General features: G+C 39.5%; 1 protein-coding gene across 3 annotated transcripts in view; it reads right to left on the reverse strand.

The window, feature by feature from the left end:
* Hmcn1 (hemicentin 1) overlaps positions 1-25,177 on the reverse strand; it is a 440,991-nt gene that overhangs the window by 237,642 nt on the left and 178,172 nt on the right. For 2 of the 3 annotated variants that reach the window (XM_076547592.1, XM_076547591.1), the window contains exons 9-11: positions 24,357-24,501; positions 20,574-20,695; positions 15,675-15,950 (exon numbers count right to left, since the gene is read on the reverse strand). In XM_076547592.1, the coding sequence (XP_076403707.1) occupies positions 15,675-15,950; positions 20,574-20,695; positions 24,357-24,501 (543 nt within the window). Of the gene's footprint in view, positions 1-15,674; positions 15,951-20,573; positions 20,696-24,356; positions 24,502-25,177 lie in introns of those variants that run through there. The other variant, XM_076547593.1, reaches the window with a different exon arrangement.

Raw genomic sequence — 25,177 nt, forward strand, 5'->3', positions numbered from 1 at the left:
AAATTGTAAGAAATATACATTTTATATTATCCAATGCTATAATAATTTCATTTCTTTGATATTCATTTTAACTAATTCCTAGCAATCATTTACATGCTAATATTTCCACTTAATGCTATTTTTTCTCAACAGAATAAACCACTCATTTATATAGGTATTGTTTGGGACTGATTCTTCAAAATATGTCGAGATAAAAGAACATGATGGAGAAGGGGGATTCAGTTTTAAGAAAATTTTCTCTCACTTGTAAATTCTTCAAATACATGATGGCTCACAATGAATAGTACAAGGTCTTTGGTTTGGTTTGGTTTGGTTTGGTTTTTTGGTTTTAGTTTCTCAAGACAGAATTTCTCTGCAGAGCCTTGGCTGTCCTGGAACTCGATCTGACAAGTCTTTCTTTCTTTGTTTTGTTTTCTTTTTTTTAAGAGGTGGTTTTAACAACAATTTCTCTAAATCATAGACTTTCCAAATAAGACAAATAAGGCCAAAGTTGAGATTCATATTTTCATTTGGCCTTTAAAGAACAGCAAATAAAATGTGCATTATTGCTTTGTGGCATGCTAGGCTCCTGAGGTTTACAAAGGTGTCTGGTGTCTCTAAACCCACTCTTGGTTACATCTTTAACTATCAATTTGTCAGTGGGCAAATTCATTTGTTACCTCACTTATCTGAAGGCAGCCAGCACACAGTTGAAGAGTATCTGTCTTGGAAGTCTAGTGTGATATTACAACCTCCCACACTGTCACTTTGTCACCACACACACACACACACACACACACACACACACACACGCACGCACGCACGCACGCACGCACGCGCGCGCACACACACTTCCATGTTTATCACAACCACAGCTTTCATCTTTTCATTCTATTCCAATATAGTAGACCATGCCTGGAACCTTTTCCTTCCTTCTCCAGCTTTATCCTGACAGCGTCCCTCAACTATTTTTCCCTCTAGGTGTCTTGCCATGGTACAGAGGCAATGCCATAAACTCTGCAACCTAAGTGTTGCCTCCCATTCTAATAAGAAAAGGGCTCCTGCTGGGTGTAGGGGACAGAGGCAGGTGGACCTCTGTGAGTCAAGCCAGCCAGGCCTACATAGCAAGGCCCTGTCTCCAAAATGAGTAAATAAATAAATTAAATAAGTAAATAAGTAAAGAGGCTACAGAAGCTGGAGGTGGGAGGCAGAACCGCACCCCCAAGAGGATGGCTTTCTGCATTGCACTGGGTGCTCCCTCCGCAGACTCACATTTTTGTGGTCCCTCCTTGACTAGGCACTTTTCTCCACTTGGAAAGGCTTTCCAACTACCTGGTACAAGATGACTTACTCTTCAGGGAATTCCATAGGCATCCTCTCCTGCATCTGTCTCCTGGAGGAAGTCCTTCTTAATCTAGCCAGCATTTCAAGGAGAGTGAAAGGCTTTAGAAAACCTTGGTGTCATTCACAGTGTTGCAAATACTCATCTTAATTCCTTTATTACATTATGGTCATTGTTTTGGCAGATGTGTGCGCATGTGTATGTGTGTGTTCATTGTTTTAGGTTCTGAGGATGAAGCAAGAAAGATATCCTTGTGCATACTCTCAAGTGATCTGCAACTCGGTATACAACCAGCTGGCATTACTGGCTTTTGGAGGAATAGAATACCATACACATGTACAGCAAGGGGTACATTGCCAAAGAGTTAACTCTTGAATAACTAAATGCATAAACAGATAACCAAATAAAACACTGTTGCTAACTCATTCTAACAAGGCACCTCATGCATTTCCACATTGCTTCATATAAAAGCACACCAACTACAAAATAAGTTTGAGATAGTGTCTTGCATCTCAGCATGAATTAAGAGCCCTTCATGATTATCTGGTAGCTTTGCTATCACTAGACAGATGATCTTAACACATCATTACTTCCTTTGGATGCAGCAAAGAAGTTTTTACTATGTGGTATTAGTTCTAATACAGTCTTCATTTATAATAGTCAAATATCACACCTCCTCCCCCACGAAAAGAGCAAGTTGTTTATGTTATTTCCTACCACAAATACCTAATCTTGTTTTCAATCAGACAGTTAAGACATTAGCCAATACTGGGGAAGATGGGATTAAATAATTTTTAGTACAAATGATACGTATACCTTTTATGCTCACAAGCGTTCCCTTGACTAAACATTCTGCTTCTCATGCAGTCTTCCCACGCATCTGCAGGGAGCGCATTACTACCCTAGAAACTCCAGACTACCTCATCCTCCATACTTTTCTCTTAGGCATTTCTCCCACTAGGCTGTTCCCGAGTTGTATCTGTAAGAGGGAAAAACACCTCCCTTTCCTACTCACACTCAATTCATCATAATACTCTGACATCATATATGAGGACCCCCCCTCCCCGTGCGCCTGCCACATACACACATATACATGGAGGAAATTCAACTCAATTTAGTTAAAGGCCCCGCCCTTAACACTTCCCATTTTAGATAACAAATCTGTCATCATATATACTTCAGAGAAACCAGATGGAAATCCAAGGTTAACACTAGCCCCTTCTCAAATTGGGTTAATTTGTTAAAGAAGCTCACAGAACTCAGAGAAACAACTTACATGCTGACAGGTGGATGCACAGGAACGTAAAGGCCATGCTCAGGATCCTCTCAAACCATTTACTATGTACCTCTTAATCTAATTGCTCAAACATCCCTTATTAATAAAATAGCGAATGCAGAATGTTTCTTCTTTATCAGTATTTATCAGAATTATTTAAAAAGTGGTTGTAAAATTACTAAAGAGTATTTATTAGTATTACTTAATCATTAATTGTGAAAATGTCCTACTGACTTCGTGGGCCATGTTAGCAACTACTGAGTTCCCAGGAAGTGCTCAACCTCCTGACACATATTTGGCTGGTCAGGAGGCTTTGATGGTTGATTCACATCTGAAATGGGTGCATTCTCTAGGAATGAGCCCTTGACCTGTGCATCCAATGCTATTCTGAAGCAGCATCAAAACTGAACATATTGATGTCCAAAGACATGGATATTTGATTGCAGGAATAGAAAACCCCTACAAATTCAGTGTCTGAAGTGTTGTGAATGGAAAGAGACCATGATAAACACAGTCTGGGAGGATCAGGTGGCACAGTTTTCCGAGCACTTTTCCAGTGTTAATTAGCAGTTCTATAATTTAATGACCTGTTTGCTGACTCTTCATCTGCTCCATCTCTTCATAGCAGTCAGGCACTGTATTGAGAAAGAAATACCTTTCTCCTAGCTAGTACATTCACCCCAGCATTTACCCTCTCCAACATCTGGATATCCTTCCTGCTAGCTCTCTCCCTGGGTTTGTGTTAATTTCATATGGTCCCTCTTTGCTGAAAATTCAAATGTTCATTGTTTACAGCTTCTTCAGAACAATTTTTTGTACACTTGAATATCTGCTAAACCATCCAAATCCTCTTTGCTTTACAATCTAAATAAATCTACTTCTTAAGCTTCTCCTTGTAAGTTCTATTTAAAGACACTTTAGTATTTCTGTCTTTCAAGTTTTAGAGAGAGATAATTCCTTCCATCTAGAACAGAGTTCCCTAACATCTTTTCAGAGCATAGACGCCTTAGATAAAAGGCACGAGGACATGAAGCATATGCTAGCTATTGCCATTTGAATGCATGGAGTTGGAATGTGTTGAAACAGAAACTTGATCTATGGAGACAGTAGGCTACATTTAGCAGATAAAATGAATGTTAAACTTTTATTACAAGAAAGCCAATTTAGTATCTACTGAAATGTTGCACTTGTTTCTTTTATTAGACTTCACTTTTAGGTCAGAAAGGACTTAAGGCAGCTTAGTCTGTAATTCACTACTGCAAAATTCTATATTCTTAAGTTTTCAAATATGAATTCTTGTTCATTGAATTGCTTCATGGCACTCTTATGAACAATTCTCTATTATAGCTATTTTAAAATACATAGAATACTTTCTGACATTTTGTAGATACAAGATAAACTCTCAGATATGATTTCTAGATAAAACTAATCTTACCTGAACACTAAGTGGGGCCATAATCTCCCCTTCATGTAAATGCCTTTTTGAAATAAATCCCATAGTGTTTTTAGAAAGGTTTCACAGAAGAAAAGTCAGCAGACTTATGAACACAGTTCTAGATGGTTACTGTGGTGACTTGAATGACAATGACCCCCATAGGAGCATATGTTTGAATACTTGGTCCCCAGTTGGTGGAAGGGATTGGAAAGGATTAGTAGGTGTGGCCTTACTGGAGGAGGTGTGTCATGGGGCCATCTTTCAAAAGCCTATCTCCACCCTCGTGTTCTCTCTCTCTCTCTCTCTCTCTCTCTCTCTCTCTCTCTCTCTCTCTCTCTCTCTCTCTCTCTCTCTCTCTGCCTCCTGCTTATGATTGAAATGTGAGCTCCCAATGTGATAGCATGCAAAAGACCTGCACAGATTTAAACCAAACATAATCCTAGCACTGAGACAATAATTGTGTGGACACAAAGTTCCACACCTAACCAAGAAATTATCTGCAATTGATACCTCTACGTAAGGGAAAACCAGTTTTCTCCAATGGAGTGACACTGGGTATATCAACCACACTCCAGGACAGATCTCATGACTTAAAAATAGCTGACCAAAGACTTTGATGACTCCCCAAGGGAGGCCTTACCAAAGTTAGTAGATTCCAGAGCAGAAGAGAAAACTCAGCCATAATATTTTGTTTTAAGTATGACAACTTTGAAATGACAAGAGAAATAAAAATCAAAGCATACGAAAACATGAAAGTAGTTCATCAGAAGCAGCACTGTAGATACTCTGTAGCTGACCTTATTTTACACTTACATCAAGTGACAGATCCAACATTAATATAATCATGTAAGTTTTAAATTTCTTTGTTGGCTTTCAAAAATCAATAATTTTACGGCATGAATGGCCAATGCTTCAATTATCTACACTTGGAAAGAACTTCTACAGCTCAGGATGCCCTGACAAAATGTGTGTCATATCTTTAATTCTAAGCAAACAATTATTGCCTACAAATAAAGTTTAGGAAGATTTCCTCTCAATATGACAAACTGCTTAAAACTAAACTTTTTATTAAGAAAAATACACTGGATCCTCACTTTATATTTTATACTCTCATTGACACAAATGAAGACAGAAAACAACAGCCTCCAACGCCTCTGCATCAGTTCCTGCCTCCAGGTCCCTTCCATGCTTGAGTGCCTGTCCTGACTTCCTTCAATGAAGAACAGTGATGTGGAAGGGTAAGCCAAACAAAACCTTTCCTCCCCACATTGCTTTTGGTCATGGCGTTTAATCACATCAATAGTAACTCCAACTAAGACACATCCCAAGGCTTCTCTGATGGATTGGTAATGAGTCTGCTAAGTGTTGCTGAGAGAAAGTTGGTAGTCTGCTATATCTCAACATCCTTAATTTTGATTTATATTTCTTTTAAAAAATATTTTGGGCACTCAACTCTCATTTTTGGTAAATTATTTTAAGAAGGCAATAGGGTTGGTATTTGCCCTCAACTCTTGAACATTTCAGAGTGCTCCTTTAGAAGACAAACTAACCAGATCATACATTCTTGGATCCAGTCTCTCATTCCCAAAGTATATGTATCCTTCCCATTATTGGGCCAGTTGCAATTCTTAGCTTCAGACAGCAGCAAATATCACAAGCTAACTTTAAAGAAACTCATTACATGTTTTGTTTTTTGAAAGATCAAAAGGAGATTTGATAACACGTTGAAAATAAGAAAGACAAAGAAACTCAGCCAGCCAACACTCAGATTGATGGTGAAGGGTCACTGGGACATTGGTTTCTGACATCACTAAATTCTGCATCTGATGATACTGCCAAGAGTAAAAGCAAGAGTCAGTGTCCCCACTGGGACATATGAATCTGACTATGTGGCCTGCTAGGGGACCTGGAATGGAGTCTCTAATCTCTCTTGTTTTCTACTTCCCATCAAGATAAAAAGCAATTCCTCCTAAACTTAGGGAAAGTATTCTGACCCTAAGAGACACTCGTGGAAGCCTATTGCACCCATTTCGATTATCTTCTAGCTTATAATATATTTGATAACTCTGGTGTCAGTATGCTTTTGAGCCTTCTGGTTATTGACATTGTTTGCCTGTTTGTAGAAGTTTTGATTCATACCAGCAACAGATTTCAGACAAGAGGTATCAAAATGAAACTCTCACTTCATTGCTTTGCTTGAATTGGTCGTCGTAGACAATTGTTCCCCCAGGACAGTTTTCAATTCTATGAATTATTTCTTTGGTTTCATTAGACTGTGTTTTCTTCAATAGATATAAATCTTAGATGGGATTTCCATTTTAAAGAAAGTCTTGTTATTCAAGTATCAAGTATTTATCTCAGCACTCTCAAAATTTTTTCAACTATATCCCTAATTTTATTTTTATGTAGTATTAGTGCCTCTAAGTCAGATTTCTTCATTATATTATTGTATCTTTTCATTTTCTTTTGTTGTTTGTTTGTCTTTTGAGACAGAGTCGCTCTGTACAGCCCTAACTGGCCTAGAATTCACTATATAAACCAGGATGACCTCAAACTCACAGAGATCCACCTACTTCTGCCTTCTAAGTGCTGGGATTAAAGGCATGATGACTGGCCAGGTCATCTTCTCTTTTAATTGAAACATAATACTTATTCATCTGTGTGAGGTACATTATGGTGATTTAATGCATATATAATATATAATAACCAAATCAGGATAAGAAGCATTTCAATCTCTTCAAACATGAATCATTTTATATAATTGGATTTTCATAGTCTTATAATCATTTTGAAATGTATCATAAATTATCTTAATGGAATGATATCTTATTATACTTAAGAAAAGCCAGAAGTAATTCTACCAGACTTACTATGCTTTGGTAGTCCTTGCTAAATTTCATTTCATCCCCCATGCTCATACACATACTCCTCTTCCCAGTTACTAATGAACACTGTTAAATTCAGTTAATCTATGAGACTGTCTTGGTTCCACAATGAGTGGGAGTATTCTTTGTCTATCTCACTTCACTTAATATAGTGACTTCCAGTTCCATCCGGTTGCTACAAATAATGGGTAACTGTGGAGTCACGATTGCTGGCTGAAATAGCATTAGATTAAGGTGCAGCCACTGTGTTGAAATTAAAACAACATTCTTGTGAATTTTTATCTACTTGATGATAGCTCTTCTGACTTCAATGAGATGATATGTCACTGTAGTTTTATGTCTTCTGATGATTAAAGAAATTGAGCATTTCTTTATACCCTTGGAGATGATCTGAGTTCATTCTTCTGAGAAATATCTATTCACTTCTTAACATCTTTCTAATTACATTAAACGTTTTGGAGGTGAGGTAGTTCTTTCTGGTTTTGGTTTGACAGGGTGTTTTTTTTGTTATACAGTTTGGGCATCAATATGTTTGTGTTTCTTATATATTCTGGATAACAATCCCGTGTCATAGGAGTGGTTTAAAAATATTCTGTAGTTACCTCTGAACTTCATTTCATTTACAGACTTCTTAGTTTAATGTAATCCCATCTGTCTGTTTTTAACCTTTGCTACCTGTGTCTTTGTGGTCCTGTCTACAAACATGTCCTATTCCAATGTCTTGAAATGTTTCTCTTTTTCTGTAGTAATGCATACATCGTTGTGACATTTCGATCTTTGGCTGATTTTGAGTTGGTTTCTGTACACGTTGAAGGGAAGGGAACCATTTTCCCTCCTCCACACCTGCATGATTTTGCCAGCAGCATTTACTGAAGAGACTGTCTCCTTCAACTTCCTGCTCTTACAGCTTTTGTCAAATGTCTGCTGGTGGTGTGAAAATGGTAACTTTTTTTGATTCTTACTCCATTAGTATTTGTATCTATTTTTATGCCAGAGTTCTGCTATTTTAGTAACTAAATCTCTATAATATGATTTGCAGTTAAATATTGTATTAACTCCAGCTTTTGTTTGGCTTTTTGGTTTTTTTGAATGAAAATCTTTGGCTATTCTGGACCTTGTGTGGTTACATGTGAAATTAAAATTTCTTTTCCTATTTCTATAAAGGAATTAATTGGTATTTTGATGAGAATTTCATTGAGTAGCATTGCACAAGATATTAATTCCACTAATCCATGAACATGGGGTATCGTTCCTTTTTTTTTTTTTTTGGTGTGATCCATAATTTCTTTTGTCAATGTTTTGTCATTTCATTGCGAAGACCTTTGAACTTTTGGTTAAATATGCTCCTAAACATTTTTGTAGCTCTTGTATATATCTTGTAAATGATATTTTTTCTTAGTTTTATTCTCAACAAGTATTTTGATTTTATTTTAAAATTCTACTCTGAGGGATTTCAAATAAAGACCAATACTAAATTCCAGAATCCCATTAACATTGACTTTATCTGAAGCCATCAGTGTGTTGAGATGACCCCAGAGCTCTAGTAACCCAAGTGCTGAGTGAATGGCTTGAGATTATCTTCCGGGTCAGCACGTGTAGAAATTCGTTGAACCCTTTACAAGAGCAACTTCTTCCTAGAGGCATTTCCAGATTCACTAACAACAGATGTACCTTACAGTTACAGAAGATACCTCGTGGACCACAGAGGAAACACCACTCAGATGTAGGACATCTTTCATAATCTCACTGCAGTTTCTGTTTTCTGTCTGTAACAATAACGTAAGTCTTGAAATGGTTGTTCTCTAACTTAAGCTTTCTAGAAAGTTGTCTGGGGGCTTTACTTCAGGGATGTTATAACATTGTTTCTAATATTGTAACAAAATAGGCAAATCCCATTCTGACGCAATCAGTCTCCCACATCTAGGATTGAAAGCTTAATATTCAACGCAGGCAGCAGTCAAATCTTCCAACTTAATGGTGAAAAACTACTAAGAGTAATCTGCTCGTTACTGTAAGACTTTCAGCAAGTCTGCAGGCACTTAGATACCAATAATTCTATTCAGAGAGAAATTTTGGAGTAGTTTCAGGTCTTTATATGATGGCTCTCAACAGCAACAACAGCAATGAAGAGTATTTATTAAACTGAATCACTAACACACCCATTGTTAGTGATCTGAACACTTAATCTATTCAGATTTTGCTTTCAATGAATGCATTTATGAGTGCATGCACATTTGTGTGTGTGCAAGAAAAATAACATTAAAAACACATATGAATTAATTGCAACAAAATTTCACCAATTATTGTAAGCTGTATTTAAAACATATCAGTAGAGGTCTGGGAAATAGCTCAGTCAGTACAGTGTGTATTTCACAAGTCTGGGGAGCTGAGCTTAGTCCCTAGAGTCCTGGTGGGTTGGGTTTAAAATGTCAGCACTGGGACAGTGGGAAAAAGAGGATACCTGGGGCTCACTGAGCAGCCTCCCTATCACACTTGGTGAGTTCCAGGCCAGTGAGAGACCCAGACTTGAATAATAATAATAAAAAAATAACAAATGGTGGGAAGTACATAAAGAATGAAAACCCAAGGTTGCCTGGCCGACACAGGCATACACAAACTCATGCATATATAACCTCACACACACACATGTGCCACTGCATGCATATGCATTTACACAAACATATGAACTAGTAGACATTTTGGTAAGACAGCAGACCTAGAAGCTGCTTCCATGTAACCCAGTGATGAAGTATCAAAAAAAGAAGGAAATCTATCTCCCAAAGAGAACAAAATACAGCGTTTTGAAATCCACAAAAACAATAAGAGAGTCAGGACATGCAGGGAAACAGAACAGGAAAGCATCAAGAAGTCAGTTTGAAAACAGGTCTAGCCACGTGGTGCCCATGGGGTACATAAGGAGAGCAGAAGCCTCTCTCTCTAGGTAGTGCTGCATCTAGGTGAACAGACATTTGTTTATGTTTTCCCAGGAAAACTCACACAGCACAGTCCTACTCATAACACAAGCCTACAACTCACAAGCCTCCAAATCAGTTGTAGATCTTGCTGAAATAACGGTTTCTCCAGAGAGATGGATCAATGGAAACTAGAGAGCTTAAGGGACAATGTTTTGTTTTCAACTGAGCTACTCTGGGGGCCTGCCAACAGAGAACAGTCGTAAATCAAGGTGCCTTAGTTCAATTGCTATGAACCCAAGGTGAGAGACAGCCCTGGGAACCAGTCACAGAGAGTGTGAGGGTTGGCCGCTGCTGACAAGGTTAAAATGCAGGCAGCAGGAAACTTACTTAGCACAGGCACGGATGTGTATATGGGGGAAGTTAGCTCCATCTCACTGCAGACCTGAACGACTAAGAATAACCAGGGTGAGAGAGCTCTGCAGCAGAGGGCAACGGGTGGCCTGATCTCTGAAGCCACCTCTCACATTCACTCATGAAGCATCCAAAAACTCTGAGGCTCCGGGAGACTGCTTGTTGTCCACAGCCTCATCGCTCCGGCAGGGTGAGTGATGCGGAGTGGGTTTGGAGAGTACCAGGACTGGTCCACATGTAACCCATCTCAGTGGTAGGGTTGCTTTCCATACCCATAATGCTCTTGTGAGACTCTCTCTGTTGACCACGCCAAGAGGTAAAAACTGGAGAAGCTTAGATGGTAAAAAAGCAGGTGGTGGTGGCGGCGGCGGCGGCGGCGGCGGCGGCGCACGCCTTTAATCCCAGCACTTGAGAGGCAGAGCCAGGTGGATCTCTGTGAGTTCGAGGCTAACCTGGTCTACAGAGTGAGATCCAAGACAGGCACCAAAACTACACAAAGAAACCCTGTCTAGATGGTAGGAAAGCCTGATGATCCCAGAAAGGGCAAAGCTTTGAAAGAGGCCAGCAGAGGCCCGTGGATGACAAAGAAGACATGGTACTAAGGGAAGGACTGTTCGGATGCTGGATGCTTGTCCAGTCCAGGCTCAACACCATATTACACCACTTTCTGTGTCCAGAAGTTCAACTGAACAGACCTCTGCACCTGTCTGGGGTCCCCAATTTTCAAAGACCCCCAAAGAAATCACTCAAACAATACTTCATCCCCCTTTTTGTGTTTTCTTTTTCTTTTTGAGTTTCTACTTGCTCTCTTTTTATTATATTTTAGTATTTTTATTAAAGCACATTGTTAAGAAAGATCCCAGAACATGGGAAGACATGTTTCAGATTCTCTTGGGTCTGAAAATGATTGTATTTCTGGAAGCAATCTGTAGATCCAATGTAATTTCAGTCCAATTTCAATGGCATTCTTCACACCACTAGAAAAAGCAATCCTAAAATTCACACAGAGACACAAAATGACCACAAATAGTCAGTGCGATGCTACTCAGAACAGCACTGGAAGGATTACAACATCTGATCTCAAACTACACTATAGATCCAGGGTAACAAACACACCATGGTCTTGACAGACAATGGGATAAATTAGAGAACCCAGAAAAGGATCCCCACAGCTATAGCCATTATCTAATCCTTGACGTGTGTGTGTGTGTGTGTGTGTGTGTGTGTGTGTGTGTGTGTGTGTGTGTGTGAAAAGCATACACTATGAAAAAGATAGCCAACAAATATGCTGGAAAAACTGGATGTCCACATGTAAAAGAATGAGGCTATAGTTCCTAAGCTTCATGCAAATCAATTCAAAATGGATTCATGACCATAATGTAAAAGATGAAGACTTGAAAATTTTAGAAGAAAATATTTCTAAATGTAATCATAAATGTGAACTTTCTAGAAAGGACCCCAACAGTGAAGAAAATAATTCCAAGAATCAACAAGTAAATGGGGTTGTATGAAATTGGAAAGCTTCTGTACAGCAGAAGAAATGATCAGCAGAATGACCAAACAGCCTACAGAATGGGAGAAATTCTTTCTCAACTATATATCAAATAGGGGATTAATATCAAGAATCTATAAAGGGCTTTGAAATGAAATACAAAAAGGAAATATCCAAACAACAATGGGATACTGAATTGGATGGTTCTGAAAAGAAGAATTACAAATGGCCTTCAAGATGTACCATGGGAGAGATGAGAAAGGCCTAAAAATAAAAATACTTGATGCTACTAGCTAAGGCCTTTCAGCCAGCCACAGCAACTGCCCAGGCTCCCTTGTCTTCCAAGACCCAAGACCCTCCTGGTTCTGTTTCAAATGCGGTCAGAAAGGTCATTGGGCCCAGGTATATCCAAACCCTCACAAACCATTCTTAAAATAATACCTGGGTGCCATCAAAAGGAACACTGGGCTGATGACTGTCTTCATGTCCCTCATGGCATGAGGACATCAGGCCCAGATCACCCTCCAGCTGACCTCCTAGATCTTGCCATGGTTGACTGAAGGGGCCAAGATTCCTTTGGCCAGACCACTGCCATCTCCAGCGGGGAGTCTTGGGTAGTCATCACAGTATCAAGGCACTTCACCTCCTTTCTACTGGACACCAGGGCCACTTTTTAGTTGCTGATGAAGTTCTGGGGATCCATCTCTACTTCTTGATCCACTGTTGTTAGACTTGGGGACAGCCTTATCAACCTCCCCAAACCCCATGATTAGTTATATCATTAGGAGTTTTCCCTTTACCCACTCCTTCCTAGTGGTACCCGTCTGCCCCATTTCCTTGCTGGGAGGGAATCTCTTAGCCAAAGTGAGAGCCTCTATTTCTTTTGCTCTCTCCATCCACTTGACCCCAAGTTTGCCAGCTGTCCACCTCCTCTTTCTCTTCCAAGCCACACAATCTGACAAACCTTTTCCCTTATCAACGTCTCAGGCAGATTCCTGGGTATGGGACACCCCAAGGCCCTCTACAGTCAAACATCATCCCCTTCTCATCATTTAATTATAAACCTCCGCCAAATATATCAATACCCACTCTCTCTCCAAAGCCTCGGGAGACTTAAGCTTTTTATTTCTGACCTCTTAAGAAAAGGCCGTCTGGTCCCCACATGTCCATTGAACACCCCCACACTCTCAGTTTAAAAACTCAATAGAACCTACTGCTTGGTTCGGGATCTCTAACTTATCAACCCAGCAGTGGTTAGTCCTCACACCATAGTACCCAACCCTTATACTCTCCTCTCCACCATCCCCCTCAGAGACCTCTCATTCTCCTGTCCTAGACCTCAAGGATGCCTTGCTTTCTATTCCTCTTGAACCCCAGTCAAACAAATATCTTTGCCTTTACTTGGACAGACCCGGATACTCACCTTCTACCCAACTCACTTGGCCTGTCCTATGCCACATCTCCTTGGCAAGGCTCTAGCCTCTGACTTATTCTCTTACTAAATCCAAGCTTATACAATACACAGATGATCTTCTTTGTAGTTCATCACAGCAAATTAGCCAGGCTGACACCGCTATCTTATTAAACGTTCTGTCTGTCTGAGGATGCAAGATTTCACCATCTAAGATCTAACTGTCCACCCCTGAGGTTACTTATCTGAGACTATTACTCCAATTCACAAGGCCATTACCCTAGATAGGAAACATCTAATCCAGTTGCTGTCAATCCCCACCACCAAGGACAAAATTCTGTCCTTCCTAGGGATGACTGTCTTCTTATGCTCTTGGATTCTTTCTTTCTCTCTTCTCACCCACTGCTTATATGAGGCAGCCCTGGGCCCCTCATAGCAACCCCTCCTCATGCCCATTGCCAAGCCCTTTATAAGCTTCAACAGTCTCTCCTCCAGGCCCTGGCCCTACATCTTCTGGACTTAACTTGCCCCTTCTCTTCTCTATGTTACAGAAAAGGAGGCATATGCCCTCAGGGTTCTGGGTTACCAACTGGGACCTTCCTTAACTTACCGAAAAAAATTAGACCATAAAAATGGCCAATAAATATTTGAAAAAAATTTCAACATCCTTATACATTAGGAAAATGAAAACAGAAACTATCCTGAGACCCAGCTCACCCTTGTCAGCATGGCTGCCATTAAGAAAACTGATGACAATAACAGGAATCTAGGATGTGGAGAAGTAGAAATCCTTAGTCACTGCTGATAGGAATACAAACTTGTACAGCCACTAAGGAAACCAGTAGGCAAGTTGCTCAAGACATTAAAAATAGAACTACCCTGTAATCTAAGTATACTGATCCTGGTCATGTGACCAAAGAATTCTAAGTGAGCATAGCACTAAGATTCTTGCATACCCATGCTAATTGTTGTATTCTTCTCAATAGCCAAGAAATGTAACCAGCCTAGAGGTTGTTTGAAGATGAGTGGATTTAAAAATCAATGGTATATAAACACAAAGGAATTCTATGCACCCATAAAGAAAAGTGAAATTATAACATTTACAGAAAAATGGATAGAGCTGGGGATTGTTATATCAAAGTAAAATTAGACAAATTAAAGGAGATATGTTACATGTTTTCTCTCATATGTGAGATTAGATTATAATTACACATATATGTAGAAGATAGACAGATAGATAGATGATAGATAGATAGATAGATAGATAGATAGATAGATAGATAGATAGATAGATAGATAGATAGATAATACAGAGAGAGAGATAGTAAAAGAAGAAAGTGGACTATAAGGGGGAGAAAGATCTAAAAAGAGGAAGGGAGAGAGAGTAATGGAATGAATATATGTGTCATGAAGGCAGAAGAAGTCTATTAGGAGAGGAAGAACTGCAAAAGGAAGAAGGGGGATTGGAGAGGGAACTTAGATGCATTTAAGAACAAAATGTAAATATATATATGTATATATGTATGTGTATAGATATGAAAATGTACTACTGAAACTCACTTGTTTAAAGTCTATCCACAATTTAGGTCTGCACTATGTCCTCTGCATCTATGTTATGGTTATAAGCTTGGTGATTTGGGGGGGACTCATGAGAGTGGGAGTAGGGGTGTCTCTGACTCTCTCTTCTGCTTACTCTTGGGATCCTTTTCCTCCTGCCAGGTTGCCTCACCCAGCCTTGATGTCAGGGTTTGTGCCTGGTCTTATTTTTATCTTGTTATGCAGTGTTCAGTTGATATCCCTGGGAGGCCTCTCCTCTTTTCTAGGGGGAGATGGGACAGGAGCGGATCTAGGGGAGAGGGAGGGATGGGAGGAGTGGAGGGAGGGGAAGCTGTAATCAGGATGTATTGTATGAGAGAAGAATACATTTTAAAATATCTAAACAAACAAACAAACAAGTAAATAAAGATAGGTTCAACTAATGAGCAACCACCACAAGGGCCATTTCAGTTAAATAACTAAAATAAAATATACCAGTAAAATTTATTAAATTTAATTTAAAAGCAAAAACTTAAATTAGTTATGTATGTGCAAGGTGCTAGTATAACATTTAAATAAAGACTGAATCCTTGGAGGCAATTATGAAAACAATTAGAATTTTACTGAAATTCACTTGAGGATTGTTGAGGACTATACCACCCTGAGAACCCCTGATCTTGTCTAATGTCCACATCGTAGACTAAGAACTTAAAAACATCAAAACATCCAGGGACAATTTATACATTCTCTGAAAATGGACATCTGCACCCAACAGGCCCAGTTATGATTTCAGTAAAGCTACCTAATTTTTAGAGATATTTTAGTTTCTAGTTTAGTCACTTTGAAACAACTGAACATCCCAAGCATTCTTTGATTCAAAGGTAACTGTTTGGGTAGACACTGTCACCCTTACATGGCACACTTACAAAGAGAGAAGCTAAAGAAGGAAGATGAAGGACGCCACTGAGTAGAAATTGCTAGAAGGACGGTACCTTGCACTGTGAGGAAAACTGAAGCTGCTGCTGATCCACCTTCACTGGAAACCACACACCGGTACTCCCCAGCATCACCAGTTTTCACACTCCTCAGCTCCAGCGAGAGGTTGGCCAAGGTCCTGATTCTTGCTGAGTCTGCTAGGCGGACGTCTCTGCCACTCTTCTGCCATGTCAGATTGTAATCCACAGCACTGATGACAAGACACGCCAAAACTGCTCTTTCTCCAGGAGTGACTGTAACATTATTAGGCACTTGGATGATCGGAGGGGGCTCTGTGTGAAATGAGAACACTCAAAATCAATAGACCTAAAATCAATTTTGCTCACATATAAATGTGGCTTAAAAACTGTATATATATATATATATATATATATATATATATATATATATATATATACACGTGTGTGTTGAAAAACATGTCAGGAAGGTTTCAGTATATACCAGAAATTATTGATTAATGCCTATGTCAATGAGACCCCCAAATTATCACCCAGTCACAAGATATTTTAGAAGGCAATGTACCTGTACATACCAAATTTAAATCTCTAAGTTATAATTGTGAGAGTTGAATTGGCATAGCAAAAGGATATGGCTGGAAGGGTTTGGGATGACGGAATAAAGCAGGCTTTTTTCGTTTGTTTTGATGAAAGTAGCATTTACTGGTTGTTTACATTTAAAAACAGATATCGAGCAATATAAAGAACATAGCACCCAACAGATGATAGACATAACAAGATGCAACACCATCACCTTTCAGAGGGGTTGCATCATTACCAGGAAGAAAAAGTACAACAGTAGAGTAAGACAAACACTCCCCTAATAAAGACGAGGAGCAAGTTCATCTTAGAAAGCTGAGTGAATTGATGGGGCAGATTTTAAGAGTACCAGGAAGTCTGCTGTAGTATGGTGTCTTCCAGAAATGACAGGGAAACTACACCCATGGTACCTCAACAATATGGCTGCCTAAACGAGACCCGAACAATGCCAATATCAATAGATATGTTCATGTGGGCCCATCCCCTGAAGAACTACAGGCAACTAATGACTGAGAGATTAAGAATTTACCTGCCCCCAGTGATTAGTTATTCAATAATCGGTTATCCTATATCAAGTAGTCAGCTCTGAAATCATATACAAGTTCTGAACACAGCTTGTGTCTGTCTTCTATCCTCACTTGCTTACAGGTGCTTTTCCCCAGTGAACTCCAATAACATGCTTGCAGCATGCTACACCCCACTCTATTTCCTCCTCCATAAAAGTTACAATAAGTGAAATGGCATTTGAAAAATAATATGTGTGAGCCAATGAAATTTGAAATAATGAGATATCGCACTACTAGTGCACAAATACATAAAGATAGTGAAGATTGCACACATTAACATATTTGTACATATGGGGACAGGAGACTGATGAGATTTTTGTGCCAGCTTATGGAAGAGGCTAAGGTTATATGTTACCAGAAATTATCTGCACCTAGAGCATAAGGAATACACATAATTAAGTAATACCACAATTAAAGTTAGGATATAGTGACCAGAGAAGGTAGCCCAGTCACAGAGGCAGGAAGCAGAGCATGCATAGGCTGGGGGTGTAAAGCAAGGAACTTAGTCCAGACCAGGAGACCAGGATATGCCCTTCTGCATGTATCTCTCCCATGTGTCTACCTGACCATGAATGGGTCGATTGCTCATTCTGGGCTTCTGTTTCTTCGGCTATAAATGATGAGATGTTATAATATTGTTTCCAAGCCTTCCCTTGTTCTAAAAGAATATCCTATAATCTGAAATTGAGATCGACTCTCATCGCTTCTCAGTCTTTTGGTGAAGCAAGTGGAGATTTACTCTTACTGGGAACAGAGAGATGGCTCAGTGTGAAGAGCACTTGCTGCTATTACAGAGGACGTGGGTTGGGGTCCTGACACCCACGTGGTGGTTCACAACCATTTGTAACTACAGTTCCAAGGAATCCAATGCCCTCTTCTGATCTCTACAGGACCTTACCATGCATGTAGTGCACACAGAAACATGCCAACAAAACCTACACATAAATAAGATAAATAAATGATTCTAATTTTTAAACATTTCCTTTCACTGGCACACCTTGACAGAATCTCTATTTAGAATTTCACTTAATGCCAGAATCTTAGTGTGTATGGTTTTTTATTAATAAAAATTCAATACAGAAAATTAACATACCTGTAATAATATTAAACTTAATCTCCAAAATATCATTAGAAGTAATGGGTTGTGCACACTTGTGTAGTTTTAGTCATTGTTATATCCATTTGTAATTGAGAAATGCTTTATAATGCCCACTTTGTATTTAAGATGCAAATTTAAATACCCATCTTCTCTTTCAAACAATCAATAACCAACATTAGAAAAGAACCCCAAAAATCTCAAAAATGTCAATACAACAAAATGCTAAAACAAATGAGAAAACATGCTGGTATAAATTTAACTTTTCTTCAGATATCTATTGGATGGTCTTTGACTTTATATAATATCAAGTATGGTGACACAAGAATATCACTATCCATAATGCTCACTTTCTAATATTTCTTTATCAAAACATGAGACCGGGCTATATAGTTAATCAGCACCTGATTCTAAGATCTGGATAAATAATGACTGTATGGTGGCTGAACAGAGACTTTAACCTAGGCAAAGGGAAGCTGAGAAGTAGGTGAAGGCTAATGGCCAGTACGTTAAGCAATAGCTATCCTTGAAAGAAATGCCAACTCTTTCAATCCCCAAGGAGCCCTTGTCTGCCACTCCTACTCTTAAAATCATTGCCATGACCATTGATGCTTTCTGACTTCTTTCACAAGTGACTAAATGGGAAGAATTCCTGGAAGTTGGCTTGGGAAGGGTCCAGCTCCCTAGTTATGCCACCGACCAGCTGGCACAGAGGATGACTAGTAGGACGGGTGCAACAGAGGCAACAGGAAGTTCCTGGCACCACTGAGCCAGCTTCGTAACAGTCAGCTCACACGTCCCTACTGGCATCTCCCAGTTACTTAGCAAGATGCTCAAATCAACTCGCTCAAGTCTCTTTCCCTCCTGTCCTTCTCTCATTAACACTGCCGGGAAGAATATTCAAGTGCTCAAGTGTTTGCTTTCCCAGAAGCTGAGGAATGTTGACATAATTCCAGGGCTTTTCATAATTTCTGGAGATGAAAAAACAAATAGTTTGTGATGTATGTCAACTCGCTAAGCTATTTCAGAAGACAATCTTTCTTTTCCTAATAATAAGAGAATGCAAGTGGTTTCGCTGAAAGAACACGCCTGCCTGATTTACATGCCTCTCTTTCCAAGTTAAGCTTGGACACAACAAACCCTAGGATTCTAAACCATCATCTAATTAAAACATTTCTTCTGTCTTAAATTATCTCAGGAAAGTACATACTGAAAGCAGAAACAAGCTCTGTTGCAGCTTCAGCCAATGACACTAGGCTAGGGTCAGACTAGGATACAATTAAGCACAGAACAAGGCAAGGTGGGCATAGAATAATTCAGTTAAAATGAAATTTGGGGGCTGTGGATTTAGCTCAGGGGCAGAGCAATTGCTTAGTGCTTGCCTATGTGAGACCTTGGGTTGAATCCCCAATATCTATATTTTAAAGTATACTAAAATTATAACTGGTTTGATCCTGACCATTGATTATATATCCCAGTCTCCTCCCCCTAATTATTCTGGAAAAATTAAAGGACAATGTTTTTTTCACGAACATATTTTACCCTATAAAATATCACGTACTGTGCCTGCCACCTACCTATTCATAGGCATTTGCTCTCTGAATGCAAAAGAACTGGTGGCACACACGTTTGTCCTTCTTTACACTACACTCTAGCCAGTAAAGCTCTGTGTTCCTAGACCACTTTCAGTTTCATCACGGTCTTCAATTTGGAGGTCAGAATCTATTTGTGAAAACACTGTGATTGATGATACGTGTAAACATGAGGGAAAGGAAAGGTGTACTCCTCTTGTTACCCTCAGAATAGATCAATTCTTTAAGTCGTATTTTCTCAAAGGGCAATGCCATGTGGTTGTTGAAGTGGTTTGAACGAGGACGTCTCCCATAGGCTCACATGTCGGAAAGCTCGGTGCATACCTGGTGATCCTGTTTCAGAGGTTTAAGAGGTGTGGACTCACTGGATACAATGAGTCTATCACTGAAGTGGGATTTGAGAGATAAAAGACTCCTGTCATTTCAGGTTTGCTGTCTGCTATGGGCTTACAGGTCGGCGAGCTTTCACCTGCTCTGCCAGCATGCATGCCGCTTGGGGCCATGCCTCCCCACCAGGAACCTCTGGAACCATGAACCCAAGCAAACCATGGTGTTAGCTATAGCAATGTCAATAACATCAGTAGGCCTGGAAGGCTCGTTAAGTGGTTAAGAGCAGGCACTGCTCTGAAGCAGACCAGAATTAGGTTCCCAGCGCCCAGGTTGGGTAGCTCACCACTGCCTGTAACTCCAGCTCCAAGGGATCTGATGCACCTGGCTTTCTCTGCGGGCATTTACACAGACATACACCACCACCACCACACACACACTTTCTATGAAAAAAATAAAAATAAAATCCTAAGTGGTAAAAATAATAATAACTATTTATTGAGTGCTTCTACATTCCAAGTTACCTTCTAAGCACCTTGAATGTACCACGGATATTGCTTAGTCCTCTGTAGGATAGACATTCCTCTATTATTAACCTTTTAGAGTTAGGGAACTAAGATATCAAGGAGAAGACAGAGAGGCAGAATGTGGGGGAGCTGGCATCTGTATTGACAATGCAGTGAAGTGGGTAGATAACCACAAATGATCCTAAAGAGAATTGTATAAACTCAGGAAGGAGTCATTTCTATAGGCGCACTCACAGACAGGTGACAGTTACCTGATACATCAAAAAACGTCTGTGCCCGTCCAGTCCCTGCGCCGCTCACAGCAATACACTCATAGGGGCCTTCATCAGACAACGTGACCTTTTTGAAATCCCAGTTCACACTAGCCGACTCTCTGAGGACAGGAAAAGAGAAAGCTTTTAGTGTCTGCCAAACAAGAGAAAACTGAAAGCAATGACCAATGATTTTGTTTTTGAAGGACTTGTGCCAACGAACAATGTAAACAAAGTTGGTTGTGAAAACTGCAGATTTTTAACTTAAAAATCACACACCTTTTATATTTTAAACAGAATTATGCTTCTCTCTGTTCTGAGCAAAAAACATATGAGAGTCAATAAGCTGTAGGAATGAAAATTTATCTTTAGGAAATGTTTTTCTGTCTGTATGAAGACATACTTAGTTGACAAACACTGATGAAATTTCTCCTGTACTTTACAGTTTGGAGTTGAAAATCCTGATCAAAACAATGATACAAGGTAATTTACAAACGTGAGGTTAAGACAGCAGCTTTTTACTCTAAGAAAATAGGTTTTCCTTAACTTTCTTAAGTAAGTTACACCTAGAGATATATATTATATCTGGTTTAGCCTACACATAAAATAACGAATGTGAAAACTGAAAAAAAAAATACATTAGTTCTATAAACAAACTCATGCAACCATCCATTTAACAAATATTGATTTATTCACTGCTAAAATTACTTCTCGTTTTCTGGGACAGTCTAACAAGCAGATATTTAACTATTGCATTAAAAAGTCCAAAGTGTATAAAAGTAGGCCTTATCCTTTAAAAATATAGCTTAAATATAAATATTTTACATTTCTCTATTTGATCATCTATTGCTATTCATAATCTTTTGTGGGAAAAGATTGAAGATTCATGTAAACTGTAAAGACCTCTGCAGAGTCAAGACACCTCTGACTGATTTCTCAACAAAGTAACCATGACTAGCTCACTGAGCTCTGATTTCATGGTCAGTCCTGGTATAGGGAGTGGAATATTAGGTTAAGCATAGGTTCTTATCATCAAGAATGTGAGTACCTAAGTAGCCATTATTCTGTGTACTATCGTAGCTTGGGATATTTCAGCTCACATTTCCTGTCCATTCTATGTGAACTCTGTCACCAGTGGTGCTTTCTGTTCAGAAGCAAACAGTCTCACTTAACTGTGCACTGTCCTGGACCCTCAGGCTCTCTCTCAAACACTTTACAGCAGGACACTAAGCACCAATTTGCAAATGCCCTTCTCTAGGAGGTACTGTCAGCCACAGGAAGACAATAGCTTGGAAAGCTTACATCTCAGCTGTTCTCTGCAATGCCTCCCTCAGAGCTGAGCACACATTAGGATTCATCAAATCTTAGGCTCATGGAAATTTTGGAACAGAAAATAAAAATTCATCTAGTCTCCAGTCCTTCATTTTAAAAGAAAAGTGAAATGGCAATTATTTTGTCTAATGTCACACAATCAGTTTGCAAATTGATTTAAGAATACTCTTGCTGGGTGGTGGTGGTGCACACCTTTAATCCCAGCACTTGGGAGGTAGAGGCAGGCAGATCTCTGAGTTCCAGGCCAGCCTGGGCTACAGAGTGAGTTCCAGGAAAGGCGCAAAGCTACACAGAGAAACCCTGTCTCAAAAAAAAAAAAAAAAAGAATACTCTTTACAGCTATCATTGACTTGTAGCCCTCTTATCTATGAACTGCTGCAAGAAGGAAAAACAAAAGTTTTGAGACAAGTTCTTACTATGTAGCACAACCCAGGCTCAAACTTGTAGTCCTCCTGCCTCAGCCTCTCAAGTGCTGAGATAAAGGCACGTGCCTGTATGTCTGACTTAGTAATTCTTTTTAATGTAGCCTTCTCCCTTGACATAAGCATTCTAAGGCTAAAATAAAGGAAGGGGTCTCGAGATGTGGACCTTAGAGCAGGGCAAAGAGCCTGTCCAAGAGACGTGCTTACTGCAAATGCAAACTGACTTTTCTCTGACATTCCCTGACGGCCCAAGTGGAGTGGCTGACACAAGAGAAGATTAAGTCCCATGTTTCATATTACTGGGAATTTATGGCAAAGGCAAGCAAGTGAACTGGGATTAGAGTATCGGTCTATCATCACTCACGACTTAATACATGTCAGCAAGGCCTGCCCCATCTCAGGGCCACAGCACTGGAAACATGAGAAAATGAATTTTTGTGGCTTACCTCCCAGGAATTGTGCGGAATCAATGAGTTAATGTTTATAAAGAATCTCAAGTGTCTTTGAAAGCTGTCACTATTTAAACAGGAAGCAGAGTTCCTTTATTTCATCGGCTAGTTATGTGGTCCCATCATCTGATAGCCTGCTCTGTTATGTGGCTGGTTATAAAGCAGGCGACTAAGTAAATCATCAAGATGGTCTCTGTACGGAGCGGGCAGCTGGTAGGGAAGGGAAAACTTTGGGGATATGATTAATTTTCCAGCCACAAGCATTACCCAAAATGAATCTCCATAAAGAGATTATATAAATGAAGACTGTCAGATAGTTAACATCTTATAGAACTATGTTAATGTTGGCGTCGGCAGTGTAAAAGATTGCTAACGTCATTCTTAGACCTTTGTTTACTCCCAAATCTAGTCAGGTTTTGTAGCAATTCAAAAGGCAATACATTTTCCAGAAATAATTTTTCTAGCATTTTTTTCTCAAGATCTACGTAATCGCTTTCAATGAGATTACTTGCATTTATCAATAAAAAAAAGGTCACTCGACTTTAGAAGGCAGACTTGGTACCTTCTAGCCAACTCCTGTTGATTTCTCCACGCTGTAGGCACACTTGCTCCTGGTGAGCCGTGCCATTCTGCTCTCAGCACACAATGAACTCCTAGGCATTGTCTTCTACCCTTCTCTTCCTAGCTGGCTGAGATCCACACACACGCTGGCCTTATTTCTGCCTTCCCTTTCCCGCCCAGTCACGTGGTCCTTGTGCATTTCCATTTGCTAGTGTGTGAAATTTTCCCAGGATATGTGATCTCTCGCCCAGGATATGACCTCTCTCACCATCCTTAGGGGGGCAAATGGCTCTCATCCCTTTTGTTGTTGTTGTTTTGTTTGTTTATTTGGTTGGTTGGTTGGCTTTCCAGGACAGGTTTTCTCTATGTAGCTTTGGCTGGCTTGGAACTCACTCTGTAGATCAGGCTGGCCCTCAAACTCAGAGATCTGCCTGCCTCTGCCTCCCAAGTGCTGGGATTAAAGATGTGCCCCACCACTCCTGGCTTCTCATCCGGTTTTGAATTTGCTACTTGAAATTGAAAAGCTACAGGTTAATAACCTACCGAGCGTTAATATTTCTAATTAAATAATTAATTGGTGTTTTGTCATAACACTCATCAGATGTGCCAATTATATTACACTTTAAATAGAAGTCATAGACACTTTTAGCCCAAATTCAATGAAGCTAAAGGTTCTAGGGCTCTCCTTTGCAAAGAGTTCCTTCTGAAGTCGGCTACCTAACATTGAGTTCATAATTCTGTCTTGCTTGACTTAACTTGGAACCCTCAAATTATATGAAACGCAGACTCTATAAGGCCTAGAATATACCAAATGTATTCTAGAATTTATTACATCATCGCGGTATATTTATTATCTGTTTCCTGTCTCCTTCCACTACAACCTGAGCTCCACCAATGCCCAGACTTCTGTCCATTCTGTTAGTGCTGTATTCTAACATGGTAAAGGCAGTAAGTGATTGTCAGGGAAAGAGTAGAGAATGGAATTTCCATGTTTATTGCTAAAAGGAACGTTCACACACTTGAAGTACTGGTCCACTCCCAGTGCAATTCCATTTCTCACGAAGCTCAAAGTGAAGGGCAAAAGACTCTCAACCGAACAGAGGATTTGGCCTGGCTGCAGGTAGTATCCTGGGGTCCTCGGGGGCATTGTAACTTTGGGAGCATCTAGGAAAAAAGAACACAGGTAAGATAGTCACAGTGATAGTAAACATTTTCTGTGAATCCATCCTCAAGTGTTACACTTGAGTGATTCTGATAAATCATCAGAATTACAATGAATATAAATTACTAAATTTAGTTTAACTAACTCTATTCAAAGCAGATTCATTTCTGGATATTACCACAGGCCCTCACTATGATATTCATCAAATTAAAGACTCCATTGATTTTAAAATGAACAGTTTTCTCCACTACCAAGCTAGGAGAAAATATCAAATGAGCTACATTACATCATCAACTGTAGAATAAATTCTTATTCCAAATATGTAAAAATATGAGAAGAGTCCACTTATCTTAGAACACAGGGTAATTTTTTCCTAAAAGGAACAATGAGAAGTATTTTTTTAAAGAACCCAACAAATTTCATACATTCAATATCGGGGCGAAGCCAATTCACTTGAGTGTTAATGTGAGGAAATCTTGAGGTTGGTTCTGTGCTCACGATTGTACAATCACTGAACAATAGCTCTTGAATTTCCAAATCCCAATCTCATACATAACAGATACGCTGCTAGCTCCTGCCCCGCTTTATAAACAACCTTTTGTAGGGCAATCTTGAAGTTACTATATACAGTCAGAATGGATCATTTCAAAATCTCTCAGGTAGAGATAAACAGGGACC

The sequence above is a fragment of the Peromyscus maniculatus genome, chromosome 11, assembly GCF_049852395.1.
Source record: "Peromyscus maniculatus bairdii isolate BWxNUB_F1_BW_parent chromosome 11, HU_Pman_BW_mat_3.1, whole genome shotgun sequence".
In the NCBI taxonomy this organism is placed as follows: domain Eukaryota; kingdom Metazoa; phylum Chordata; class Mammalia; order Rodentia; family Cricetidae; genus Peromyscus; species Peromyscus maniculatus.